The sequence below is a fragment of the Aulonocara stuartgranti genome, assembly GCF_965226115.1.
Source record: "Aulonocara stuartgranti genome assembly, chromosome: 5".
Lineage (NCBI taxonomy): Eukaryota > Metazoa > Chordata > Actinopteri > Cichliformes > Cichlidae > Aulonocara > Aulonocara stuartgranti.
Window position 1 is genome coordinate 13,971,030 of NC_138943.1, and position 14,330 is coordinate 13,985,359.

At 39.4% G+C, this 14,330-nt stretch overlaps 3 protein-coding genes across 3 annotated transcripts; 2 read left to right on the top strand and 1 right to left on the bottom strand.

The window, feature by feature from the left end:
• The first annotated feature begins 203 nt into the window (after positions 1–203).
• Positions 204–4,993, top strand: cyc1 (cytochrome c-1). The gene is made up of 7 exons (XM_082532263.1): positions 204–329; positions 1,882–2,072; positions 2,323–2,449; positions 2,640–2,797; positions 2,888–3,048; positions 3,911–4,011; positions 4,314–4,993. The coding sequence occupies exons 1-7, from the start codon at positions 249–251 to the stop codon at positions 4,416–4,418; spliced, it is 924 nt and encodes a 307-aa protein (XP_082388389.1). The 5' UTR covers positions 204–248; the 3' UTR covers positions 4,419–4,993.
• A 1,410-nt stretch (positions 4,994–6,403) lies between these two features.
• LOC309707613 (E3 ubiquitin-protein ligase TRIM35-like) lies at positions 6,404–7,207 on the bottom strand. Its single transcript, XM_082535030.1, has one exon. It carries the CDS (start codon positions 7,117–7,119, stop codon positions 6,481–6,483), a length of 639 nt encoding a protein of 212 aa, XP_082391156.1. The 5' UTR covers positions 7,120–7,207; the 3' UTR covers positions 6,404–6,480.
• Positions 7,208–10,499: 3,292 nt separating this feature from the next.
• Positions 10,500–12,740, top strand: hesx1 (HESX homeobox 1; the record flags this gene model as incomplete). The annotated part of the gene is made up of 4 exons (XM_082532657.1): positions 10,500–10,602; positions 11,428–11,537; positions 11,667–11,768; positions 12,555–12,740. The coding sequence occupies 4 exons, from the start codon at positions 10,500–10,502 to the stop codon at positions 12,738–12,740; spliced, it is 501 nt and encodes a 166-aa protein (XP_082388783.1).
• Between the last annotated feature and the right edge of the window lie 1,590 nt (positions 12,741–14,330).

Consider the following 14,330-nt stretch of genomic DNA (forward strand, 5'->3'; position numbering starts at 1 on the left):
AAACCAACTGCATACAAATTATGCAAAACTCAAAATAAATCTAGAGTAATTTGAACGTACTCAGTATTCAGTAATTCCCTTGTTTTTTCATACATTGTAGATATGGAGGGCATGGTCTCAGCGATTTTATTTTGACAACTGAGGCCAAAACGCTTCACACTGGCCGTCTTTATTTTGAAGTTTCAGACCGGAACAAGCTGTTTATCTGCCTCAACTCCTTCCAGAGCAGAGCGAGAACCGCAAAGAAGATGGCGGCGCTACGAGCGGTGGTGCTATCGGGGAAGGGGAGGGCTCTCCTCAGCACCCCGAAAACTCTCAGGGCTTCCAAGGTAGTGTAGTAGTATTTATCACACATGAACGTGTTTAGGACACGATTTAATAGAAAACCGGTGCTGTGAGGTGTCTTGGCTAAGGTTAGCTTGGTGCGGACAGCGGGGTGAGACAAGGTCACTCGTGTTCCCACACTTTTTAGGATTTGACCAACAACTGTAGCTTTAATTTCTTAAACGTTTTATCACTCATAACCTCTTGATAGTGATACGGCATCAGTATCTCCAAAATGAAATGCCAAAGACAGTTTAAAGCAGGTTCTCCTCAATGTGTTTAGGAAGCTAGCCGGTGAGCTAAACCATGATGTCGTATCCAGCACCCGGCAAACGTGCAACGTGGTTAAAATATACGTTGGCCAGCGATGCATGAAGATTAATGTGAATTGTTTGGCCACTGTATTTGTGCATATTTAAACTCAGCTGGCGTGGGTCGCGATTGTTGACTTCTGTCAGTAACGACACCCGCTGAAGTCGCTGAGCTAAACAGCTTGCTAAAGAGTTAGCATCTCAAGGACTGAAAGGACTTCCGGTGAATAAAAACCGTCCTCAATTTCAATCGCCAAACTAAATATCTGTGCCCTGTCTACAATTCACTGATGCGCGTTTCAGACGATGGATATAACCGAAAATACCCAAGAAGCTGAACATAATTGTCATTTGGCCCCAACTGAGCTTGTGACCTAGTTCAGGGACAAGGAGACGTTTTTCAGCTTTAGTTTCTTTGAGATCATTTTGTTTTGATTATTGGGGATATAATCTTCAGACTGCGAAGATATGATTCCCAAACTCTATTTGCTTATTTACTAATGCTTAATCAGAGGGAGTATCCCAGTAGAGATGGAGAAGGGCATAGCGAGAAATGGCTAAATTGGAGCATTACTGTTAGTAAATGACATGCATGCCAATCATTAGGCTATTAACTACTATATTGATTTTCTTCCTTAACTAAAATAAAGTACCCTAAATTAATGTTGCCATGCATTATTTTATGTCAGAGGTGGAGGTTGGTGTGTTATGTTTGTTTTGCTGATGTGAGGATGCTGTTATCGCATGCTGCCATTAACACCTGGTTACAAAATCAGCTGTGAAGGGCAGTTTCATAAGGACAACCAGACTGGATTATAAAAAAAGGGCCACTCAATTAACTAAACCTTGCACACAAACTTCTTTACCTGCAGCAGGTTTTACTCAGCCTTGGCCTTCAGCTCATAGCAATTCTTCAGAGTAGAACAAGAATTATTCTTGTAGTCCACAGAGAGAGCTGTGTGATGTTGAAGGATACCAGCCAAAAGGTCAACACAAAGCAGGAAGACCTTAGCCTCACTGGGAAACTGTAAACTTGAAAAATAATTATGTACTCAGACCAAAAAATAAATTGTCAAATGTGCTTGGATATCCAGTAGCCCCGTAGACTTGGGCGCCATGCCCAAGCAAAGTACATTTCAGCTCTAATATAATTTAAAGTAACTTAATCTAATGGATAGTCGGCTGTAGATTACCCTTATTGGATGAGTTTGTTAAAGTAACTTTTTGTGCTTATTTCCATTCACAGGCCAGCATGTCCTTCGCCAGCCTGCCAAGGGGGAAGAAGGTTGCCCTGACAACGCTGGGTGTGGTCACAGCCGGTGGAGCCGGGCTTGCACTGATATTGCACCAGTCGGTTAAAGCATCCGAGTTGGAGCTTCATCCCCCTCAGTACCCCTGGAGTCACGCTGGACCTCTGTCCTCTCTGGACCATGCTAGGTGAGTTGAATGTATACAGACTGTTCAAGTGCTTGTAAACATCCTTTGAGTGATGAAAGGCACTGAATGTAAAACTGCCACTAAAAATTAGCTGGCTTTGAAGACTTGAGTTTGCAGAGAATTTCACTTTATTCACGTTTGTTTTCTTTATACAGACTGAATTTTTCATTGAAAATCTGTTTTGGCAGTTTCAGACAGCTCTTTTAAAATAACTCGTTATGTTTCATATCTTTGTCTCTGCCTCCCACAGTATTCGCCGTGGTTACCAGGTGTATAAGCAGGTGTGCTCAGCTTGCCACAGTATGGAATACCTGGCTTTCAGAAACCTCGTGGGAGTGTCGCACACAGAGGACGAGGTGAAGACCATCGCTGAAGAGGTGAGTCTATATGTGGGGAGATGTGATCCTGTGAATAGTCTTGATTCTGCCAATATTCTAATTTAATCACATAATGGTATTTTAGTCAGACCGAATCTTTTTTTTTTATAAATTGTCTCATTGTTTTTATCTGTAGAAGTAAGTTCTGCCCGTAGGTGGTGACCCATCTCTTCTCATGATTTGTGTTTAGGTAGAGGTAGTTGATGGTCCTGATGAGAGTGGCGAGATGTTCACCCGGCCAGGAAAGCTGTCAGACTATTTCCCAAAGCCCTACCCCAACCCCGAGGCAGCCAGGGCCGCCAACAATGGCGCCCTGCCTCCAGACCTTAGCTACATTGTGAACGCCAGGTAAGTCCTGAAAACCTGTGTTTACTCTGAAAGGTGCAAAATCTGCAGTATCCTTAGCATTAACTCATTTCACCCTTCTGCTCCCTGCAGACACGGAGGAGAAGACTACGTGTTCAGCCTGCTGACGGGTTACTGCGACCCTCCTGCAGGAGTGATAGTGAGAGAGGGACTTTACTACAACCCCTACTTCCCTGGGCAGGCTATTGGCATGGCCCCACCGATCTACAATGAAATTCTGGAGTATGATGATGGTAAGAAGTGCAGGTGCATGTTTGGATAATCTTCTCTCCAGCTACAGAAATGGGAGCACTATTTTCTGTTTTGTTTTTTTCCCCCTCTTTAGAAAGAGTTTCAGTTTGTTGGAGTGAACCAAAAAACGAAGACATGCAAAACATGCCTTTCCTGTTACCTTTTAATATACATACACTTGTGTTTTTGGGTTTCACTGCAGGCACCTAATGAGCTTCCAGGTAGGGGCATAGGAGACTGCAAGGGCCATGCTGTCTGGTTAGCTGTGACTCAAGTTTGAAACTAAGAGTGCAGGGTGGATTGCTCAGTAGTGATCATATTGTCTAAGGCGAATTTAAAAAAATAAAATCGTCATAAAATATAATGGTGGATGGAAATGAATGTGGGAATTCACCAAATAGACAGTAACAAGCATTTAATTGGCTTTTTTTTTGTCTGAAGTCTTCTGAAATTCATGGATTTCAAAAACACTTGCAGCTCTTTGCTCAATGTATCCTTTTCTGGCAGAAAATATTGCCCAGTCGTTCCGCAGGTTTACTTTTTTAAACACTGGCGTTTATAGATCAAAATCTGTTCACCATTCTGAGAGGCTGTGACAGAAAGACGCCTCTTTGTGACTTGTGGCACTCAGAGTGAGGCCTGAGTGAATCCATTTGCTGTGTTGAGTAGCATATTTTAAGTGTTTCCAGTGCGCTAAATTGGTTAAATTAACTCGTTTGCTGCACATAAATGACTTCAATAACTTTATTGCAAAGTAATTTGTTATTACATTGATAAATGAAGCATGACAGTTTGGAGGGGGGGTTGGAAGGAACAAATGAAAAAAGTGTTGCTGATGGTTTCTGTTCTCTTGGTTTCTTATAGGAACCCCTGCTACCATGAGTCAGGTTGCTAAGGATGTGTGTACTTTCTTAAGGTGGGCTGCTGAGCCCGAGCATGACCAACGCAAACGCATGGGACTGAAGGTACACCTCTCACCAACTGGAGTGCCTATTTTTTGTCTTTGCCAGCACTTAAAATGACACCCATTCTTAATTGAGTGATACTCCAAATTTAGATATGTTTAATTAAATCAACACATGCAACTCTGTAAGATATTTTACAGGACACATGTTGTGGGTATAAAATAAGTTTTTATGTCATGCACTAAACTGTACAACTTCTTATGTGACCTTCCTGTCGTCTCAAGAATATTTAAAACATAGAAAACATGTCTAAGCATGGATCTTGGCATTGGTTAATGTTTGTGTTCTCTTTCTCCTATCAGCTGCTGATGGGCTCAGCTATCATTGTGCCTCTGCTCTACTACATGAAGAGACACAGGTGGTCTGTGCTGAAGAGCAGGAAGATCGCCTACAGGCCTCCTAAGTAAATGGAACAAAACGCCTCTCACACACCCCAACCTGGGCCGAAAACGGAGAGGGCTGCGTTCAATGACCCCACAATGCTCACCGTGTGATGATCTTAGCCACATAATTACTGACAAACACAAACATGCCTTTCTGAGAGGTGGAACAGAACTTGGAGTGGATGTACTATGTTTATTCTTACAGATTTTTTTTTTTTTTTTTTTTTTTTACTAAGCTGGTGGCATGGTAGAACAAATATTATGAAATGTTTTGTTTTTTGTTAAGTATCCTGCATATTGTGGTTCATGTTTGTTTCAGATTTGTGGTGTTCTTGAACGCACCTGCTGCAAAGTTTGTTTGATCGGCAACGAGTTAACTACTGGTAGCAGTTCCTGTTTTGACATCTCGTATCAGTCTCTTTGTCACAATTGACTGCTAAGTTGATTGACTGTCCATCTTTGTAAGATACTCAATAGCAATGCAAGTGGTGAGAAGTGAAACATCCAGGGTGTGTGAGAAGTCATTCTTCCACAGTCTTCTCCACAAAGCATGCTCTAGACTTCAGTTTTATTGTACAAAATAAATTATCTTAAAGGAACCTTTCTGTGGGCATGTGTTTTATTTCAGACAGCAGCGAAATTCACACATTTAGATGCTGCCTGTGACGTTCTGCTTCTAAACTTTGTCACATATTCATTAAACAATCTCCCGACTTCTGACCTCCAGAGAGAAACGTCATGGCTTCTTTGGTCTGATTCAACTCTGTATTTCATTAAACTACAGAAAAATAAAATCAGTCACATAAACCGTTTACATTTTCTTTCTATATAGATGACACTGCCGCAAATCTTCAGATTTCTTTGTTTGAAATAAATTTTGAAACAAACAATATTGTATTGATGTCAAGTAACATTTAAGACTTTTTTTTCCAAGCACTTCAACACATCTCCTGAAGTTTTGTTTTCAGACACATTAGCCATGTTAAAGGAAAATAGATTTTTCAAATAATGTGCAAAGTATGTAGAAATAAGACATGATTAGAAAGGAACTTAAAAGAAAAAATTACAATATATTTTTTAAATAAATATATTCTATTGCACTTGATTAATTTATTTTTAAGTGAAATTTTCAGATATTTAAATACGTCTTCCAATACTTTGAATGGCATCATTTGCACTTACATTCAATTTGGCACATTATACTATGATTAAATCCATACATTCAGGTACATGTTTCCCACAGCTACGTGGTGATGCTGGTGTAGAACCTGTAATTTAATGTATTTGAATGACAGCTGGAATGGCTACAAAAGGTTTTCAGTCAACACTAATTGTAAATCCTAATGAATGAATCCTTAGCGCGATACTCCCAAGTTCCTCCCTCAATGGAATCCACACTTCCAGACAAACAGATCCAGGAGACTCTGATAAACTTCACTGAGGCCCTTTACTTCATACCAAGATATTTCCAAACGTCATGGCGGTGATACGTTTCATATTAAACCCTTACAAAATTCTTAAAAATGCAATAAGTGCCTTTTTTCCCCTTTCTCAGTGCATGTCCAAATTAAACCTTATATAGAAATAGCATCCAATAATAAGCACACATAGAATGCATAAATTAATTATACTAAATAATTATCCCACCTTTAAGTGCCAAAAAATATATAATTTGCATATGAATCTTAAATATTTCTTAAACTAATGAGTTATGAAATCTGACCAATTTAAAAATGCTAACCCTTTATATTGATCACATCAAACGTAACAACATTGAATATGACACTAACAGAAATCCTTTAATTACTTTTTAAAAAATGGATTTAGACTCCTACACTAATACTGTCTGACCAGGGCTTTAGCGCTATTTTCCTGGGTATTATCTTCAGTGGATACACATTTACAGTGTAAAAATATGGAAACAGCTTCTCTGTGAAAGTGTGTGTGTTCGTATCTAGGTCAAAGAACGACAGTATTCCCCTGTACCAGTCCAGGTGAACTCTGACCTTTCTGGGCTTTGTTTTCAGTGTAAGAGCCAACGAGGGATCCGATAAGCACCGTGCTATGTAATTACCATTAAAGCATCCTATTCTCCATAAACAGGACGGGCGCTTTCCCTTCTCTGAATGGACTCTGCAGCAACACCCACAAACCAGTCCTCGCTTTCTCCAACCTCAACGTCCCAGCTGTGAGTCCCTGAGTTAAAGCCCTCAGAGGCCAGAACAATGCGACAGTAATCAAACCTCTCGGGGTTGTCAGGGAGCTTCTGTTCACTTTCACGTCTCACACTGGTCAGATGTTCTGACAGAACGAGTTCTGGATTTGTTGTGTTGGGATCCAGAATCCCAGGTGAGTAGGAAAACAGTTTCTTCATGTTACAGATGTTGAAGGCCAGGTTGCCCAGGTGTTTGGCCACATCTATCAGAGCTCCTGGAACCAGCTGTGGGTCATCCAGCAGGGGGCGCCGTTGAGCTCTTATTGTTGCGATCTTGTAGTTCTGCAGGAATGAGACGTCTCCAGCTCTCAGCTCCTTCTCTTCACTGATTGCGTCTGAAAGACTGTCTATCTCTCTGCTCAGAGCCTTAATCTTATCTGTAATCTCCTGACTCTTCTGTTCTGTTTTCATCTTCTTTTTGTAGAAACTGGCACAGCCTCTGAAACTGCTCCTTGATCTGCCTCCCTGTGGTTTGGGCCTGGACCTTGATATGCTCTGCCGTTTTCTCATAGTTTTCTTTAACTTGTTAAAAAAGCTTCAGTTTCTCTTTTAAGGGTTTCAGGGATTTCTGGAGGTGAGCTCTGTTAACTGATGCAACTTCATTAATTGGTTTGAATTTGTGTCTGGTGTGCTCATCTGAATGCAGACAGACGACACATACTGGCCGCTGATGGTCCACACAGAAGAGTTTGAGATTCTCACCGTGGAGACTGCAGAGGGTCTCAGACACTGCAGAAGTTCTCCTCTGTCTCCTCTGTAACACTGAATCACACAGTTTTTTCAATACTAAGTTGCAAGTTGGGTCACTCCTCGATGATGTTCTTTTACAAACTGGACACTCCTGTATTCGTTTCTCTGTCCACCAGTTCCTCAGGCAAGCTTTGCAGAAGCTGTGGCTGCATGAGAGGACAACAGGATCTCTAAATATATCACGGCAGACAGGACAGGACAGATCATCATTTGATCTGAAAGACATTTCTCTCTGGGTGAATCTGAAAGCATAGAAGGAATGTAGTCAGTCACAACTTTATCCTCACTGATATTTACTTTACCTTTGGATCATGCCTTCAGTAAAACTTACAGCAAACTTCAGCATACGGTGTTGTAGCAGGTTGAAGTGCCAGAATTATGGAACCTCCTCCTGCTCTCTCACAGTAGATGCTGCTGATGTGATCTGCCTGAGCTAAATAAAGTTTCGAGTCACTTGAGTGTGTGTGCTGGGCGGGAGGGGATAGGGGTGGAAAGCAAGATGCGGAAAAACGACAAACTGTTACTGGAATATCTCAAGTGTGTTACATAAGGGGCGGAGCTTTAACTCTGTAAAGGCTGAACCATGAAAAAATTGCCACAAAATTCAGTTCAAATTATTTGAGAACCAAACTTTTTATTAAGCCTTCTGTTATTTTTTAAATAAACTAAATACCAATATTAAATATAATTTTTGCTATATCTGGCATTTCTGTATAATGTATTCCTCACTGGAAAAAAACTGCATGTGTGTGATTGTAAACAGTAGTTTTTCACATTGATGATGCAGAGTGAATGAATAATAATACAACACATTTAGCATCACAGGGTTAGGAACTGTCATATATTCAGAGCTAAAATAAGGAATTAATATTAACAAAATATGCTTTCTCTTCCACACATGACAAAAATAGACTTCCACCCTGTTATTAACGATAAGATAAGATAAGACAAGATAAGGTAACCAGTTTACTGCTATGTATTTTTTTATTTTCATTATTTTCATTGTATTTTAAGGTTGTCTCAGTCATTTGTTTCAGCAAACAGGAGTAAAATTCCAAAGCCAATTTAAATGAATTCCAGTCTTTATTTAAGAGAGGAATCTTTTCACTTATTGTAACTCACCCTTCTTCCTGCTCGGCATGAACTATTTGTCACTCCCTCATTTTCTAGTGAACATGTTGGAATGTGCAAGGGATTTTTGATATGCTGCTCTGCAGAAGGAACTAGCGGAGATAAAGTGAGAAAGGCTGGCCTGTGTAGAGTGTAAAGATATTTTAATGCAAAACAGAATTATGTGTAGCATTTGGGTGTGACATCATGGTGTTTTAAAGGCACCAAAATCAGTTTTTATTGGTCAAATTTAGTTGAAAAATATGTAATTTGTAACAGAAATGACTGACAAAGAAAACACTTATTATGTTAAATTTTAAACACAGCACAGCAACAATAGCATTTACAGATGCACAAAAAAAACTTAGAGTACACACTGTGTCAGTCATGTCCTCAAATTGTTGGTATGTTATCTATGTGTCCTCACACACAATGTTAGGATTTTAGCATGTATACTGTATTCATACCTTTGAAAGTGACAGATTTACGACACACATAGCCACATACCCTGTCATCCTCCTGAATCACAAGCTATGTGTGTCCTTATTTTCCTTATTATGTTGATTACGTTCTTTTTTTTTTTAGTGCTTTAAAGATAACATACTTAAATTGTTGTTTAAAAATTGTGGTGCTTATATGTTGGCTGTGTTTGTTTCCAGAGTTTGATGGTTGTAGAGTTTTATTTTGGCCCTTGTGTGTCTGTCTTCGACCTCATGCTGGTGTTTGAGGAAGTGTTGATGCTTTAAATCAGACAGATAATTAGTATTCCCTTCTTTTAAAGCTCCCTGTGTCTGCTGTGTGTTGCTGAATCTCCACATCTCGCAGAGTGCAAACAGACGAAATCTGAGACTGATTTCACACGGGGTCTTAAATGCCATTTGGGAGTTGGCAGTGTTTGTACCTTTCCATTTTAAACAATGCTGAAAATGTTTCTGAAAACCATTTACAGAGAAAACAAGAAGCTGTTACTGCTGTTTTTACATTTCTGTTTCTCATTATTTTTAAATTTGGACAAAGCCAAGGAAGGTGTTCTTCTTTTGTCCCCGGCCTTGTGATAAGTAATGTTGAAATATTGCTTCAACTCTACGGCCACAGTCACACTGAGGTTTAGTTTAAGTGGCTTTTCTCTCTGCATGTAGTCACATCCGTCCCACCTTTCATTCATGGATAAACAAACAAGTGTGCTGTTGATTTAAAGCTGCCCTAGGCCTTCATTAGGAGCTAAGCTGTTTCTGAAAAGGGTTTCCTGCCTGCTGATTCAGACTGCATTCAGACACTACGAGCTTCATCTGCATCACAACACAAACAGATTAAGCTAATAGCATTAGTGGATCTCACTGGATCATTATTATCATTATCATTATTATTAGTTTAACTTCTGCCTCAGTCTTGTAACAGAAGGATGTAGGTTTTTTTTACTGTGAAAACTAAACTGATTTTCTACTTTGCTAATTTAGAAGAAAAGGAGTCAGTGTTGCTTTGTATTTGTTTCATGGTGGCAGTTTTCAAAAAAAGACTTCCCAACCTAATCTCACACATACACTCATACAGTTTATCATCTGGGAGAGAAACTTACACATTTGCACAAATGCTGTCAGATGAGCTGTTTTTGTTTCCTGTGAATTTTGCAAATACTTTTGCCGTCTTGTATTTGACTGGAGTTAAATATTTATGCTGTCTTTAGGTCACACAGACACAATTAGCTGAGATTAGCTCCTATGTGGAACCTCGGGGAATCTTATTCACATGGAAAAAAGGACTTCTTAGTTCTAATTGGTGACCATTGTAAACCTCCCATTCCCATTTAAACCAGCAGTCATCAGTTTGTTGTCCTGCTGCTTCATGCACCTCAGACTAAAACAGGCACTGGCCTCTTCAGTTTATTTTAGACTACAGAGCTAAAGGACCACAGTGTGATCAACTACTGCTTGATTTTTGGATTCGTTCTTTCTTTACAACGACATAAGATTGTTGTTTGCAGGCCGGGGGCCCTCGGCTTTCAGGATTGTTTATAAGTCAGAGTAATCATTATGGCGTCTGTGACAGTTGAAAGCAGGCTGGCATTTTCCATTGATCGGATTCTGGGTTTGGAAAGACCCGGAAACTGCCTGAAACTCCACCGACCCTGGGCAGGTAAGGAACAAAAGGTCTGAAGAGTTAGTAATGGGTAGTCTGTTTGTTACTGATGAAGTGCTAACCTCTGGTCTGTAATACGACATGATTTCCAAAGCATTTAAAAACAAAAAAATCTAAACTAAACCAGTTATCATATGTAATATTAAAGTTTAGGTTTAAAGGTTCATTTTTGTCTGGTTTTTTTGTAGAAAAAATTGCAATTAGATTACACTGAATCACAACATTGATTCATGTTTGTGTCATTATAAAACTGCTCAGTCTGTAATTTTTGTAACATAACATCCTCCAGTTGATACTAAACTTTGAGTATTTCAGTCTGACACTTTCAGTATTTTTTTAAAACCTGATTGGGGGCGATTCCTTATGTCCTATTGCTGTACAGGAAACAAACTGAGTTTATTAGTCTATGTTTAAATCCATTGCTTTTGAAGAACATGCATTTTTCTTCTCTTTCATGTCTTTCTTTGTTCTCCTGCTTGTTCCTTTCTTGTTGTCCCTCATACCAGGTTTCATTTTTATTTTACAGTTGAGCAGTGGCAACAGACTGGAAGTAACCCACTAAACTAAGCTTTCTCTGGCTCATTACACAAAACTCAAAATCAAGCCAAAGTAAAGCATAATTTATTATGTTACATTTATCTACATAATTTTTCTTAAATTATATATTTCATATTTTGCATTTGTAAGATTCATCAGTGTGAAAAGTAAATCTTACTTCCAGTGTTACTTTTAGAATTTGGCTTAATGCTGCCTAAATGTTGCGTTTGATTATAATTGCCGCATTAATGTGAAATGCTCTTTTATTTTTCTCCATTAAACCAGAAAATAATGTGGAGAGCGAGAACAGAAAACAACAGCAGCAGCTAAACTCCCAGCCGACATCAAACTGGTATATCGGACGCAGACCACGCACTGCCTTTACCACCAGCCAGGTAATCAGTTTATCAGCCACTTCTTCAATAATTCTGTTCAATTATGATACAGTAATCACGACATCCATCTATTATAGGAGGAAATACAGGTTTTTTCCTGGGTTAATATCATTGTGTGCATCCTCCCAGGTGAATATACTGGAGACAGTGTTTCAGGTGAATTGTTATCCTGGTATTCAGCTGAGGGAACAGCTGGCAGAGAGACTCAACTTGGATGAGGACAGAATACAGGTAGCTTCATACAGAATATTGAAAAACCAAATGTATTACCGCTTCACGTTTGTCATTCCCTGTCCTTGCTCCTACTATATTTAATTTCAGGACCCAGTGATTGTGCTTTTCCCCTGAAACTCCTTAGATTTCATCCATCAAACTGTTTGCAGGTCTTATAGGTCAACTGTGAGGTTTAAACACTACATGTTAGAAAACAGATCTGGATGTGTGTGCTTAAGTTTCACATAGTCCTGTGCCATCTGCCATGTTAGAGTTGGAGTTGATAAATAATTAGATTCAATTGAGCTCAGTTTTATTTATATAGCACCAAATCACAACAACAGTTGCCTCAACGAGTGTTATATTGTAAGGTAAAGACCCTACAATACTACAAAGAAAACAAAAAACCCCAACAATCATATGATCCCCTATGAGGAAGTGCTTTGGCAACAGTGGGAAGGAAAAACTCCCTTTAAACAGGAACAAACCTCCAGCAGAACCAGGCTCAGGGAGGAGCGGCAACTAAACCAACTGAACTGAATCTTTACCCAGACTATCAGAACTATGAAAATGAGAAATACCATGTCTGCACTGTTGAAAAGTGTTTTAATAAATAGTACCAAGCAGAACTATCTTAACTGTTGCAAAATAAGTTTCTGTGTCATGTAGTTACTTTTTTAAGGCTGGGGCTTTGTGTTTAGGGTATCAGTATTTAGCAGACTTAGTGCATATAATATATGTGTGTATATATAAGAAAAAATATCAAATGTCCACTTAGAATAACCCAGTCTCTCTCTCTCTCAGATCTGGTTTCAAAATCGACGCGCCAAACTGAGGCGTTCGCTCAGAGAAACCCGACTGCAGCTGGTTCAGACAGCTGTGGCTGACCTCGGGGTGGGACATGAGGTCATTGGTCATCTGAAGGTCAGGCTGGGCAGGCGAGGTGACAGAGAGCTCCTCTCTCAGGTTGAGGCAGAAAAAGAAGGCTGACTAAGGACTTTTTCTGTTCCTGCTCTTATGCAGGATTTATTGTTCTACTGCTCCACACATCATCAGTTTCTTCCAGGTTCTGTCTTTTGTCTTTCTTCTGTTCAAAAACATGACAGTGAAAAAAAATGGAGACAATTTAATGTCAGAGTTGTTTCGCACTGTTTTATCTCAGTTAGTGGTACAAATACAGGTAATTGTTTTTTGGCACTGAAAATAAATTCCTCAAGTTGAACATACTGATAAAATATAATGTTTGACATTCTGGAGATTTGGAAGTAAAAATGTTTAGTGAGATCTGCTGTAGATCGGTCTGTGTAATGCTGTCTCTGTACAATCTTATTGTGTCTCACTGTGTAAATAGGTCTTTATTTTATTAGCAATGCACATTTTGATTAAAAACGATTAGGCTACTGAGTCTTGTGTTTGTTTGTTTTTTGCACTGTGAATCTTTACTTTAGCACATTTGCAGCAATGGGCCAGCATTTATATTTTGTGCTTACTGAGAGCTCAAAATACTCCTTACTAAATGCTACTTTGACTATGCATCGCTTTGAACATTTTTATCTAGATGAGACTCACCAGTTAGCCTAACATGTCTTTGAAATTTGGTAGCATCCAGAGAAAACCCATGCATCTGCAACCCCCAAGGAGAACATGCAAACTGTTCTAACCTTAATCCTTCTTGCTACGAGGCAATAGTGCTCACCACTGCACCTCTTCCACAAATCCTCAAATGTTGAGTAACTATGTCCACACTCAAGCATGAAATTTTTGTAGTGCTTCCAGCTCAGATTTTGACTTTTGCAACACCTACTATTAATATGTCTCTTTCCCATCCCTACTGTGTCTCACAGGAACAGTTAACTATGTGACTTGAGCAGGTTTGCCACCTTATTGGTGGTGAAAGACTGCGTAACAGTGAAGCTGGGCCTCTGTCATTCAGCCAAAATAGCTCTCACCCAGGACTCTGGAGTGTTGTATCTCATGTTACGATATGGGCACTGATCTTTTGGGTTCTCTGGGTTGTAGGATGTATGGATTGAGCTTGTTCCACCTCAAAAGATGCACCACTGGATTTGGTTCTGGGGAGTCTGGAGATACGATCAATAATTTAGGCTCTTTCTCAGTTTTTTTCAACCCATTCAGGGACAGGCATTGAAGAGCATACAACCTGGACATGTCACCATCCACCAGTCCAACACTGGACTAACAAAGTGAGACAGCATTTTTACGCCTTAAGCCAAATTAGAGCCACTGAGTAACTTGAAACCACAGTGCTGTGCCTAAACCCAGACATGAACTGCAAAAACATACAAGCTCCTTCTGGTGCCTGACATTTGATACATCAGCTGAAACAAGTATGAATAAGTATCAACATATGTGGGAAATATCCAAAAAGTATCAAAGCATAAAAAATTACAAATAACTGGCCACAGTCAAATAAATAATGAATTTCTTGATATCTTCTGTATTAATGAATCGTTAATATTTCTTTCTTATTTATTTATTTATTACTGGTGTTAATTATAATGCAGTTGTTGATTGCCAATAGCCTTAAATGTAACTACTGATAATCACCACAAAGGTGAT